Here is a 14,685-nt window from a genome sequence, read left to right on the forward strand (position 1 = left end):
GTATATACTTTAAAGAAAGAATGGAATAAGTAATAAATATTAGTTATATATTAGTATTATTATTTTATTTTTATATATATATATATATAATTAAGTATAAATTAATTAAAATAATAATAAATAAACTAATCATATTTATAAAATCAATAACCTAATTCATTTATTCAAATAAATAATTCTAATATATTTTTTAAAATTTATAAAAGTAAATTCAGTTTATTTTCTAAATCTTATAATAATTATTTATAAATTTGTAAAATTTTTCTTTATAAATATAAAAATTTAAATAATTTAAAAGTTTATTTAAATCAAACTTTTTAATTCAAAATATTAACAGAAGTAATGTTCAAAATACGTTCAACTTACAAATAACACAAGTTACAAGAAAAGATGTTTGTGCACTCCCTTGGATAATTTTAAAAAATGGCTTACAAAATTAAAATTAACCAGCTGTTTTGGTTATTATAAATAAAGTTTTCATTCTAAATTTTACCATATAATAAATGTGGGGATGATTTAATTTTTTTTTATTATATTATCTATCTATTTCTTTTTAAATAATCCCAGTGAAGATTTTCAATAAATCTATTGTATTTTATTTATTTTATCAAATATTAAATAAATAATTATTCATTTATTTTAAATAATCAATTTTTTAATCAAACAAGATTTAAATTTATAATTCAAATATAACCCCAAATTTAAATAATTATAATCTGATTCTCTTAAAATGTATGTTGTGTATGCATGGTGCATTCATGTTTTAGCTGACTGAATTATGAAGGTGAGTTCCAGAATCATGAAACATTTCCAAGATTAGTTTGTACATTTACTGCAAGTGAAACTATTAACCTTGAGATAATTTGAAAACTTAAATTTCAAATAAATGGCATGCAAGTTTAACAAATTTAAACCTAAAACATGTATGTTTAGATATGTAAGTGTAGACGTGAGACAATTTTAATGCTTAGATGCAAATCACTTTAAAACATTCAAATATCTCAAATAATCCTGATCCATTTATTGTTAAAGTTGTAAAAACAGTTATTAAGATATAGAATATCTCAAGATTTGTCATACAATGAAATTATATCTTGTCTGTACCCATCATAGAACAAATAGGTGCAGCAATTTACTTCGAATATGGCAACATATTTACAAAGCAGTTGTTCAAGACTTCAAGCAGTCATAGGTAAAAAAAAAATGAGCCCATTTTTGCCTTTAGCATATACCTTAATTAGTTTATTTAAAAATTGGTGAGCAAACATGTGAGACTAGAGAATTCAGGAAAATGATTTACCATTCAATCCTCGTAGTCTTCCGTTTGCTCTAACAAATAGTTAACATCCAATTCCTCATTACGATCACAGGCAAGGAATGCCTCAATTACAACGGCTCTGTCAAATCCCATTGCCTCAAGCTGCAAATGGAGACCACCTCAATAGTACAACACGTGCAATTGCTTCCTGCTCTACTGGTGTGACACTGATAGAATGACGCATTTCCTGATCGGCATGGTCGAGCATATCGCTGAGAATTTAGTTTACTAATAAACCATTAGCAATAGCAACATAGATAACCATAAAAGATTCCAAATAGAATTCTCCAAAAGGTGTCATCATCTTTCCAAGTTGGAACACTTTTTTTTTGTCAGAGGATTCAGTTGAGACCATGTTTGAAAATAGATCTTAGTTAAAAAATTGTTGGATATTTCTCATCTGGATCCGGATTTAGATCAAAATCCAGACACATAAAGTTTTTGAGTTCACTGATCTTTGGATACATAAAAAACTATGAGATCTTCCCCTATTGATCATTTGCAGTAAGCTACAAACAGGAATGCATATATCAAATTCAATTGTAGCGTTAGTCATAATATACCGACCCTTCAAAAACGTCGCTAGGCTCATTAAGCAGTTGAAGAAACTCTGTGTGATGCTCTTGTATAAGTCTTAACAGTTGAAGATATGATCTACCAACCCAAAAACCCATCCAAATAAGCATTTTTGCAAAACAGATTATCAAAAACACACCTGTAAAATTTGTGGATTTGATTGAACCATAGTGCGTAATGCTTGGAACTGAAAGCCAAATTCACAAAGAACCCATTAAAAATAAATTGTGCCAGCATCACAGCAGGACCCTACTTAAATGATTTTCATTTTTATATGTTTTTAAAGTCTCATTAGATGACTGAAAGTTGTCAATCTGGGTACTCCAAGCTTTGACCTAGGCTACCAATTACCAATGGGCTATTTTGGTATAAAAAAAAAATCATGTTGATTGTGATTGGTTATTCATCTAAAAATTAAAATGATCTAAAATATAATTTGATCATGAGCAAGAAAAAAAATCTCTATATCAAATGAGGCAAACAAATCACTATTATTTGGATCATGATCTAGAAAATGATTTATATACCAAAAGAAGCAATAAAAATCCCACTATAATTTGGCTGATCCAAAATAATCATGATGCAGAACAAATCTTATACCAAACGAAAAAAATAACTTTCAGTTTTAACTTTGTCGATTTTCCAATGTAATTGTGACAAATATAAGTTTCCAAATAGGACGAAGGAAGAGTAATCAAAACCTGTTGGTTGCTTCTGAGAAAAACAAGAGAACCAAGTCCATCGTTGCCAACACCAAAAACTACTTTCTGTTACATCTTCACCATGCAATAAACAGAAAAAATATATGGAGGACAAAGGAAGAAACTGAGAATGCTACCTGCGGAAACAAGTTCAGTGGAGATGAATTGGGAGCTCCGATAGAAGAAGCATTAGAAACTGTGCCCATTCCAGTCCCTTCCAAGGCAACCTGACTTGTAGGAAAGTGAGGCACATCTGTTGTTTCTGGAATTCCCTACAAGGTTAATACATATATCAATATCTCACATGCCAAAAGAAACTAAATTAACAAGTTCAAGGGCATACTGAATATAAGTAATCTACAGCTCGCTCAGGATTGTTGTAAGCAGCTCGAAGAGCTCGAGTGACAGTTTCCTTATCCCAGTTGCCACCTCCCATATCAATTATTTGTTGAATGGTCTGCTCAAGATTACTAGAAGCAACCAAGTTTGAAGCTGCGTGAGTATAGGTATCCGATGATGAACTGCAAAAGCAACATAGTACCATTGTAGAAGTAGCTCAAATATTTATCTACATAAATTAGAATTTACTTGTTGTATTTCTAGTAGATAAAGGACTGTATTTTATAATTAAGTTTTCTTTTCTGAAATGAAGAACTATAAAGAGAATCTATCAGTCTAAAAGTATTCTTTTTTGTGGAACACATTCACAATCTGGATATTCCATATCTGGCTTACTCCACAAAGATACTTCATTCTTCATTCCTCATCATCATAACTAAGTTTCATAACTAAGTTTGGAGATGTGTATTGATCTCTATTGGTGTCACCGATCCTATCAGAAATGCAAATAATGAATTAAATAAAAAATAAATAAAAGATTAGGATATCGTCATATTTATAATATATTTAATTATTCCGTCGATAATTGGAGTGTAACTAAATTTATTTGATTACATGTAGTCTTAAAATTTAGATCATTACTTGGAAACACTTCTAAACAAAACTTAATTATTAAATGCATTTTTTTTTTATGTAAGTTCAATCTTTTATTTTATAGAGAGAATGAAATGATTTTAATCATCACTCTTTCTTATAGATAAAGGGGTCTTATTTAAGTGATATCATATATAGTAACAATATACTTATTGACTAATGACAATATTAGATATTTAGTAACATTTTAATTTTGAATAATTTAATATTCATTAATGTCTTTTTGGTTAATGACTTTATAGTTTATAATATTCATTTTAATTAATAATTATTTTGATTAATTAATCAAGAATTATTTCATGGCATTGCATGAATTACGATTATTGTGATGTTATATTGATTTATTATTATAAATTTAATTTCTGTTCACTCTTAACTTTTTTTTTTCTTTAATTTTTCACGTGAACTTAATTTTACATCTTCTTAATTTTTTTATAAACAGTTAGTGGGGATAAACAATTAATTTTTATAATTAAAATTATCCAAACGAAATGGAAAAGTGTAATGGCAGAACCTAACTAACATGGTTGTATTTTGATCAATTTTTTAATATTGGGTTGTTAATTAATTAGTCTACATCTTGTCATATTTATTTTAGGTGTCTCAAATGTTAACAAAGAGTTTAATTAATTTTAAGAAAAAAAACAATTATTTCTAAGAAATAATTATTGTAAATATATATAATTTTTTACAACTAAGATTTTTAGTTTGAGATTCTTAATTTTCTTAATTATTTATAAATAATATTAATAAACAATATTTTTAATTAAAATATTGAAAGGAATTCAAAATTACTGAAAAATTGATTATACTATTAAGATAATGTTACAACCAATTACTTATATATCTTTTAGACTAAAATCACTCCCCACCTGATTCATAAAGAACTTAGTTTGATATAAGTGTATTTATTTTGTATTTAGTGATTATAGATTAATTTTATAATATTTAAAATATTACAAACCATATTCATCAATAAAGAATTAAAGTAGTTATATAAATAATGAAAATGTTTTATCGTTATTAAAAAGAAAATAATTAATATAAGTATTAAATTTAAAATCATTAAATTAGTTACACAAAAAATAGCATTAGTAAATAATCGTGTACTCGTGTCTTAACTCAAATCGTAGCCGTGCTCGTTTCAGAACATATTTTTTAGCCCTTAAACTTAAACGTTTCTTTACAAATCTTCATTGTTCTAAGTTCTAATATACATGATTAAAAACATAAATATAGATATTTATGTTTTATAAACATTGCTGAAATATAACTATGACAAGAAATATTACTAGATGAAGTCTTAACAAATGAATAGATTACTATACTCAAAATTATATAAATAACCTGATAAATATGTATATAGGTTCTCCTCTCACATCTTTGGCAGGATAGAATGTGACACCAGAAATTAAGTAGGAACCAGAAATTGTATATAAACAGTATTTGTGAAACAAACCTATTTAATCCTTTTTTTTGCATTTAATTTAAATAATATTTTTGGGTTTAATATTATCATCTACTAACTTTGTTTAAATTTATATTTTAACAAGATATAATACAATTTATATCTCGAAAATATCATTATAAATGAGCATTAAAGACAATGTTATAAAACTTAAAACAAAATTTTCATTTTAAAATATTGCTACTAATGCACTAAGTTTTCATCTTTATTCTAATTTTGTGTTGATATCTCTCTTTTGCCGCTGCCTCTCTACTTCCTTCTCACTAGGCTTATACTAATTTATTTAATAAAGAAAGAAACTTTTGAGTTTTGATCAGAACGATATATATGGATTGTTTTGAGTTTTGATCGGAACGATATATGGATTGTGGAAACGACTTATAAAGTTAATATAAGAAAAAAGGTATGATTGAATGAGTGTCAAATAACTTAAAGGATGATTATCAATAGGTTAAGTTAATTTATGATTTAAGTTATTTTAAAAAAATTATAAGTATTACTAATATCAGTGAGTGATGTAAGAGACATGATTTAAAGTTTAGTGAAGCCAACAAAATATTATACAATTATTAATTTAAATTAATTAACTAATTTTAATATCATTAATTACCAATTATTCTTATTTTCTTGTTTTATTTATACATAATAATTATTTTTTAATTATTATGGAAAAACACAATTGATCGTGAGCACACTAGTGTTGTGTCGTGAGTTGTGTGGTGTAATCTAACATATTTTGGTTTTATTAAATTTAAATTTTAAATATATATATATTTTTTAAAATAAATTGAAAAAAATGAAATATTTTTTTTATATTTTATAAATAAATATTTCTTAAAATTAAAAATACAAAATAAATTTAAAATTAAAAAAGCCTAAAAAATATTTTAAAAAAATATTTGTTTTTCTTCTCAATTTATGTGTCAAACTATTTTTTTCAAAATTTAAAGTATTTTTTAAATTTATATTTTTCCAAAAAATATAAGTAAAAATAATTCTAAATTTTTATAAAATAATAACATAACAAATAATTATTTTTAAGGAATTTACATCCCATTATAATAAATTCAAATACATTAATATTAAAAAAGTATATAAGAATTCAACATAAAAATTAGATTTATTTGAATATGATTTTGGTCAGCGGATTAATATGTAAAATTAGGTACTTTATATTTCATATTAAACTACTTTATTATCTAAGTTTCCATATAAAAGATTTGATGACCAATAAATATATTTAAGAATTTTCTTTTAATTACTTTGTCTTGTGTTTATTTTGATTTCATTCTATTGCAATTTTTTTTTATGGATGTTTAAGTGCATTTACGAATAAGTTAATTTAAAAAAATATATATAAGTTAAAGATTCTTATAAATTATAAAAAATAATATTCCTTTTAATTAACTAAGATAGTTCAATATAAGTTAAAAACACTATAAATTATAAAAAAAAAATTATTTTTAATTAATTAAGTTCAAATGTAAAAATGAAAAAAGAGATAAAAACTTAAACTTAAGAATTCAATTATCATTTAAAACGTCTTAAATTAAAGTAAAATTTAAAATAAATTATATTAAAGAAAATTTAAATTCTACCTATTGATTGCGCGCAGGTCTAGTATGGGCAACTCTTACTCTGACTTAGTGACTTCCGATTAGAAAAGGAGTAAATCTTATATGTTAATTATTTAACTTAGTTTGGGATGATTACACTTTATAATTTTTTTAAGTTATAATTTCACTATTTTAGTGTTAAACATGAAGCATCCTAAAAAAATATAAATTTAGCTAACATTTTTATAAACTCATGAAATTGAGAATTTATTTATTTAAAAGTTTATTTGAAAATATAGTTATATATATAGTTAAATATACATACATTAAAAATAATAAAAAAATAAATTAATCATATTTTCAAAATTAATTACATATTTCATTTATTTAAATAAATAATAATATTTTATTTAAATTTATAAATATAAATTCACTTTTTTTATAAGATCGAATAATCAAAATTATTTATAAACTCGTAAAATTTTATTTTCAAGTTATAAGAATTTAACTCGTTTAAAAGGTTATCTAAGAACTTTGACCAAATATTAACAAAATTCATGAATTAAATTATCCTCTAAACTTACAAAGATCAACTAAAATGTGTTCCATAGTGTTAGATAATTATTTAATGTTGTCCAAGTTACACTGTTATATGTTGTCCAATCGATCATAGGATAATTTTAAAAAGTTGGTTTACAATGTTAAAATTGAAAATAGTAATTTGTGTTTGGTTATAAGAAATTTTTCATTCCAAATACATTTAAAATAAGTATGAGGATTATTTAAATTTAATTAAAATATTTTTTCACATTATCAATCAATTATTTTTTTTTAAATAGTCCTAGTGTGAGATTTTCTATATATCTATCTATCTATCTATTATATTTTACTTTATTTTATCATTTTTAAATTAAATATAAAATAAACATTTAATAATTTATTTTAAATAATCAAGTTTTTTATCAAACAAAATTTTAAATTTAGAATTCAAAATTTTATTCAAATAATTCCAAATTCAAATCATTCTAATTATTTACTCTCTTAAAATAAATGGTGTGCATCATTCATGTTTTTACTTGACTGAATTATGAGAGTCTGTTCTAGAATCATGAAAATTTCAATGAAATTATGTACATTTATTGCATCTACGAAGAAATTGACAATGTTTTCTTCCTTCATATAAATACAACTCAATTTTTTTTGGGTTAAACAAACATTGAAAATAGAAAATTAAGGATGGTGAGAAAACTTTTATAAAATTTTAACGGTTCTCACTAGTAGAAAAGGGTCATATGTAACAAATGTGAGGCGAATATATATGACTGTTACATACACTACATATTAGTAACGGTTAAATGAGGCCGTTACAAATACTAGATATTAGTAACAGTTTTATAAGATCGTTATTGATATGTATTATGTGCAACGACTCTTAAAAAAGTCATTACTGATACGAAAGATGGCAACGTGTACCCTACTTGATAGGTAGTGAAATACTCATCCCCGAACCCGACGAACATCTCTATTTTTATCCCATCTCCGATTTGTCGGGTACCCAATTCCTGACGAGTATTCATTACCCGATTTAAGAACTTATAAGATTATAGAGGTGGAAAAAAAATAAACATAATAATTTTAAAGTGTTAAAAAAAAATAAATCAAAACATTACCTACCTGCATACCAACTTTTGCAGATCTTAAAGAAGATTTTATTGTTATAGAGTGAAGCAAAATTTGAATGGAGCTTGAAAAAAAAATTAAAGATTAATTATGAAGATGATGAGTGAGAAAGTTGAAAGAGAAGATTAATGTAGAGAAATAGTTTTTTAGAAATATAAAAAATTTAAAGTTGAAGTGAAGTGTAGATAAGAACAAATTAAATAATGTGTTTATAATGACATTTGTAATGAATAGGCATTTAAAAAGTCACATTAAGTTTTAATAAAAAATATTTTATTTTTATATTAATATAGTCGGGTATCAAGTACCCACGGGTATCGGGCATACGGCTACTCATTGCCATCCCTAACTAATACCTTGATTTTTTTATTATTTTTCAAAACAAGTGTATCAGTAAGGAGTCTAAGGAATGCCGTTACAAATTGTATAAAAATATCTATAACGATTTTCCAAAGAACCGTTACAGATACGATGTTTGTCGTTTCATTTCCGAATTAAAGGTATTTATAACGGCTCTTTGAAATGTTGTTACATAAACTTGTATACTACTAGTAACGGTTTTTTGGAAAACTGTTACAGATACGATGTTTGTCGTTTTATTTTCCGAATTAAGGGTATTTGTAACGGCTCTTTGTCAATATCATTACTGATACTCAAGGAGTATCTGTAACGGCTAAATGCCAATGCCGTTACTAGTACTCATTAAATGAGCATCTGTAAAGACTCACGACATAGCCGTTATTGATACCCTTTTAATTTACTCGATAGCCTTTTTAGTCTTTTTTATTATTTTTTCTTCTTTCTTCCCTTCGATGTCCGTCGTTCCTGTGCTACTACTGTCGTTGTTCTTGCGCTCCTATTGTCGTTGTCGTTCTTTGTTCTGATCGTTCGTCGTCAGGTTAGTCTATCTTCTCTTTTCTTCTTTCCTTGCTCTGTCTGTTAGGTTAGATATATATATTTGATTATTTTTATGTTAGATATGTTAGATTAGATTTGATTATTTGTATGTTAGATCATGTTAGATTATTTGTATGTTAGATATATTAGTTTTTTATTATTTATATATTAGATAATGATAGATTATTGGATTGTATGTTAGGCATGTTAAATTATTTGTATGTTAGATGATGTTAGGTTATTGGATTTTATGTTAATTAGATATGTTAGATTATTGGATTGTAGGTTAAATAGATATATTGATTGTAAATTTTTGGATTCTATATTAGATTATTGGTTTAGGTATATGAATGATTTTGAAAGGATATACTTTATTTGACATAGTAATATTTTGTCTAGTCCCAATATAAATTCCTAACAAAACATGGATGATTATACGTAGACTAATCCAAAATATATCGAGGAGGTTGACAATTTCATAGATTTTATAGAAAGATCTATGGGTAGATCTTTCATTGCATGTCCTTGTGTAAAGTGTGCAAATTGAGTGTATGAGAATAGGACTATTGTTAGAACTCATCTGATTGTATTTGACGTAAAACAAAATTATGATTTTTTTGTATTTTCACGGGGAAAGGAGAATTGAACGTGAGAGTGTGAATGTTGTTAGTTGATGTGGGGATGATGAATTAGATGATGAGTTTGTAATCAAACTGATGAATGTACAACAAAATAATGAAAGTAATACCATCGACGAACATATTGACGTTTGTAATGATCACCTAATGAAAGATATTATTGTTGATTTGTACCATAATGTGAACAATGACAATGAACATCTCGTTGATGATGCTAAGTCATTTTACAAATTGTTGGATGATTCGAAACTACCTTTGTATGAAAGTTCTCGAATTCTAAAGTCTCCTTTTTACTTAAACTTCTTCACATGATCAAGAATGTAGGCTAGTGGACAAACACGTCATTTAATTTGTTGTTGAGATTATTGAAGGATTAAATACTATCGGTTCATAATCAACCGTCAATATTATGTTTTTTTGATTTTTAAGCGTCCAAACACACCATCGATGAGTTAGTTATACAATATCTCTATGAATAAAATTTTAATCTTTTTATATCAATATTCCTAACTTCTTGAAATTTTTGTTTGACAAGTTCAATTCAAAGTTATTTTTATTTGACCAGTCCAATTCAAAAAATGAGTATGTAATAAGAATAAATTTTTTATTTTGGAATTTCTCTCAAAATTAAATCTTATTTAATTTAATTTGATTGTTATTGATTCTGTCGTGTATGCATCTTTACCAATATTGGTTTCTTCATAAATAAATTCCCTTATAAAGTTACAGAAAAAACTCAGTCAATTACTATGTAATTGTTGAGGCTTCCCGTAATAAAACAAGAAAGTATATTTAAAAAGTCTTTTAGTAAAATTTTGAAAAGGGCTAACGTTTTATCAACTATTATTTTTCCATTAAAATATTTTTACTTATGTATTTTTATATTTTTGAGATATTGCATAAAAATGGCAAATTTTAAGTCTTGTTTTTTCTTTTGTTTGGAAAAAGTTTTATATCTCACTTTTTAGAACTAACCAACATTATTTTGTTTATTTTCAATTAATTTGACTACAGGTAGTCTTAAAATTTAGATAATTACTAGAAAACAACTTTATGAAACACTTTTAACAAAACTTAATTATTAAATGCATTTTTATGATGTAGATTCAATCCCCTATTTTATTTTATAAATGGAATTGAAATTATTTTAATCATTACTCTATCTTATAAATATGGGGTCTTTATCTATAAGTGACGTCATCATATATATTTAACAATGTAAATCTTACTATTTCTTATTGACTAATGACAAGATTAGATATTTAGTATTTAATTTTGGATAATTTGATATCTGTTAATGTCTTTTTAGTTAATGACTTTATAGTTTATAATAATAATTTTAATTAATAATTCTTTTGATTAATTAATCAAGAATTATTTAATGACATTGCATGATTTATAATTATTGTGATGTTATATTTCAAAAATGTCTTATTATTATAAATTTTATTTCAGTTCAATGTTAACTTAATTATAAAAATGATTTGTCTCTCTTCTTTAATATTTTTTCAACCTACTTAATTAACTTAGATTGAATTAATTTGATTGTTTATTAATTTTGTTATACATAGTCGATTAATTAACAATATATTTTTATAATTAAACCCAATCAATTCGAATGTTTAATCGAAACAAATGAAAAATTTAACTAACATTAGTTTGTGTTAAACTAAAGTTTAATTGCAGCAAATTTTTTTTTTAACTAACATTAGTTTGTGTTGTATTTCAGTCAATTTTTGAATAGTTTTAGTCCATTTATTTTTAGTGAAAACAATGTTTTATTTATTGTTTTATTAGTTTATTGTTTTTGTATAAGACAATTATCTAATTATTATTATTTTAATTATTAAATAACTTAAGTAAACATACTTCAATTGTCTGTGTCTAGTTTATGAAAAGTATGTGTAAGCACGTCACATAATATTTCCCTGTTGTGACTAGCCGTTTATTTTTTCAATAATAAATTTTAAATGAAAAAATAAGGGTTATGTATCCCAAGGAGTACCCATTTTATTATTTTCTAAAACATCAAAATATTTTTTTTTACACTCTAGAATTATAATATTTAATATATTACAAATCATATTTATCAATATAATAAAGACTTACAATATAGTTATATAGCATAATTAGAGTATCCAGAAATAATTGGGGGATTAGTACAACAGCTATATGCATCCAATCAAGGAATGACACTTAAGAGAATTTTCCTCACATTACCCGTTTTGTAGGTACATCCCTGATGGAATATTCAACGCACTACCAGTTCGGTACGGCCATGATCCTTGTGCTCAGAACCTGCTGTGTACAATGGAGGCTTTCCAATGAAAGAGCGCCACATATCATTCTTGAAAATTCGACCGTTAGCTTATGATCAGTATTTAACCAATCCTTAGAGCAACGGACGAAGTACCGATTATTACCTTGCCTGACACGAAACCTTACGAACAAGCATACTAATTTTGCAGAGAGAGAGTCTACTCAATCATCTTGCTTACAGAACTCATTCTTGAAGCTTCTTTCTAATTGTACTGTGTGTGAATCGAGAGAGAGAGCTAGAATCAAAACACCATTAGCTGAGTGATATTCTTCATCTTCTTGTAATTGAACAGAAAGTGTTTTGTTGAATAGTGAGCTAAGTGTGTGTAAACTGTATTTGATTCTCATCATATAGTGAATCCTTCCGGTGGTTGGAAGAAGGGGTGACGTAGGAGAGTTTCTCCGAACATCCATAAACAAACTGTTGTGTTCTTCATTTTCTGTCATCTTTTCATATTTCGACTTGTGCTTCAAACCCAAGTAAACAATTCCGCCTTGAATCCGTTTCAAGTGTTTACACAAGTTTGCGTAGAATAGAAAGTGAATTAAATCCCTAACATGATTTCTTTCAAACCGTTTTTCATAAGCCTTCAACCTTAGCCAGACCCCCGTCTCTAACGATAAAGCCGATCCTATCAATTGGTATCAGAGCCTTGTTTCTATTCTCAAGCATCAAGTTCCCAAAGCATGTCTTGCATCAATGAAATCCCTCTTCTGTCAAAGGACAACTATGATTTGTGGATGATAAAGATGCAAGTTCACTTGGCTGCTATTGACTATGATATGTGGAGTGTTATCACGGATGGTCCCATAAAAATCTCAAAGCCAAGAAGTGAGTGGACCACTGAAGATAAGGTGACAAATAACCTGGATAATGTTGCTAAGAACATCCTGTTCCAGTCTCTCAACACTAACATGTTCTGTGAGATTAAGTCCTACTCCACTACAAAAGAAATATGGGATAAGCTCATCCAGATCCATGGAGTGAGTCCTCAAGCAAAGAACAACCAGAACGTATTCATGTGTAGTCAGAACAAATCCAGATGGGCTGACATTGATACTGAGGAATCTCCTACCGAAAAAGAAAATGAAGCTGTAAAATGCCTGATGGCTGATGACCAACCTAAGGTAAATGATATCTCTGAACCAGAATTTACAAACGAGGAGCTAACTAATGCACTCAATGACATGGCTATTGAGTACAAAAAGTTAGCTGACTCTTTTTATGAAATGAAAGTCAAATATGAATCAACTGTTCTCTTTTCAAAACAAGAACCCGAATCAAATGCTTTTGATGAAAATTTAACAGAGATCTCATTAGAGAATGAGATGCTCAAAGAACAGATTCAAACTCTTTCATCTAAAAACAAAAGACTGAACTACATAGTCAGTGCATGGACAAGGTCTGGTGATGATGTCAAATATCAGATCAGCATGTTGAAACCTGCTGGATCTAAATCCGGATTGGGATTTGATAGCAATGATCCTAACCTGTCCTGCAAAAAGTCAAAGCCAAATGACAAACTTAAGCCAATAAGTTTTGTCAAAGGAAGTATGCCTGACATGGAATCTGATCCAATTCATGAAGAAGTGGTTTTTAAAAATGAAATAATTTATGTTCCACCAACTGTTAGCTGGCTTAAGAATAAGCTTGAAAAGGCCAATATGTATGGTAAATTAAAGTCTGACTCTAAGTCAAGAAGTTTTAAAAGAAAATCCTCTTCAAAAACTAAAGGATCAGTGGCTAGCAGGAAGTCATCTGCTAAGTCAAAATTATATGCATTAATAACAACACAGAATGGGAAATCCATCAGAATAACTCAAATATGGATTCCTAAGGGACTGATTGACCGAGGACCCAATTAAAGGTGGGTACCAAAAGATTGTAAATATTTATTTATGTAGGTACAAATAAATGAAGGACTGAAGGAATATGTATGGTATCTTGATAGCGGATGTTCTAGGCATATGACTGGAAACAGACGGCTTCTCACTGATATATCAGACTACTCTAGACCTAAGATCACATTTGGTGACAACAAGAAGGGTAAGACCATGGGTAAGGGTAAGATTATCTATGGTAACCTAACCATTAATGATGTGCTACTTGTTGACAACTTGTGTTATAATTTAATTAGTATCAGTCAACTATGTGATAATGGTTTGTCAGTAGACTTTCAAACTCATGCATGCTTAGTTAAAGACCAAGATGGAAACATTTTATTAACTGGAAGTAGAGTAGGAAACTCATATAAAATGAATTGGCAAAAAGAAACATCTTATCTTATGTGCATGATTGCCAAAAATGACCAGAAATGGTTATGGCATAAACGTTTGAACCACTTGAATTTTAAAATCATCAACAATATTTGTTCAAACAATTTAGTTATTGTTTTATCTAATCTTCATTTTTCAAAGGACAAGATTTGCACTACTTGCCAGTTAGGCAAACAGGGCAGATCATCGTTCAAAAGCAAAGGAAAATCACAATCCAGCCGTATCCTAGAACTTTTACATATGGATCTCTTTGGTCCAATTC

The 14,685-nt window shown here is 26.9% G+C and overlaps 1 protein-coding gene across 1 annotated transcript; it reads right to left on the bottom strand.

Moving 5' to 3' along the window:
* Window positions 1-1,303: 1,303 nt before the first annotated feature.
* Window positions 1,304-3,109, bottom strand: LOC124921944 (ubiquitin receptor RAD23b-like). Its single transcript, XM_047462651.1, has 7 exons — window positions 2,939-3,109; window positions 2,733-2,867; window positions 2,596-2,661; window positions 2,032-2,081; window positions 1,886-1,972; window positions 1,452-1,530; window positions 1,304-1,420 (listed from the first exon to the last, which is right to left on the bottom strand). The coding sequence occupies exons 1-7, from the start codon at window positions 3,029-3,031 to the stop codon at window positions 1,304-1,306; spliced, it is 627 nt and encodes a 208-aa protein (XP_047318607.1). The 5' UTR covers window positions 3,032-3,109.
* Between the last annotated feature and the right edge of the window lie 11,576 nt (window positions 3,110-14,685).

This window comes from Impatiens glandulifera, chromosome 1 (assembly GCF_907164915.1).
Source record: "Impatiens glandulifera chromosome 1, dImpGla2.1, whole genome shotgun sequence".
NCBI lineage: Eukaryota > Viridiplantae > Streptophyta > Magnoliopsida > Ericales > Balsaminaceae > Impatiens > Impatiens glandulifera.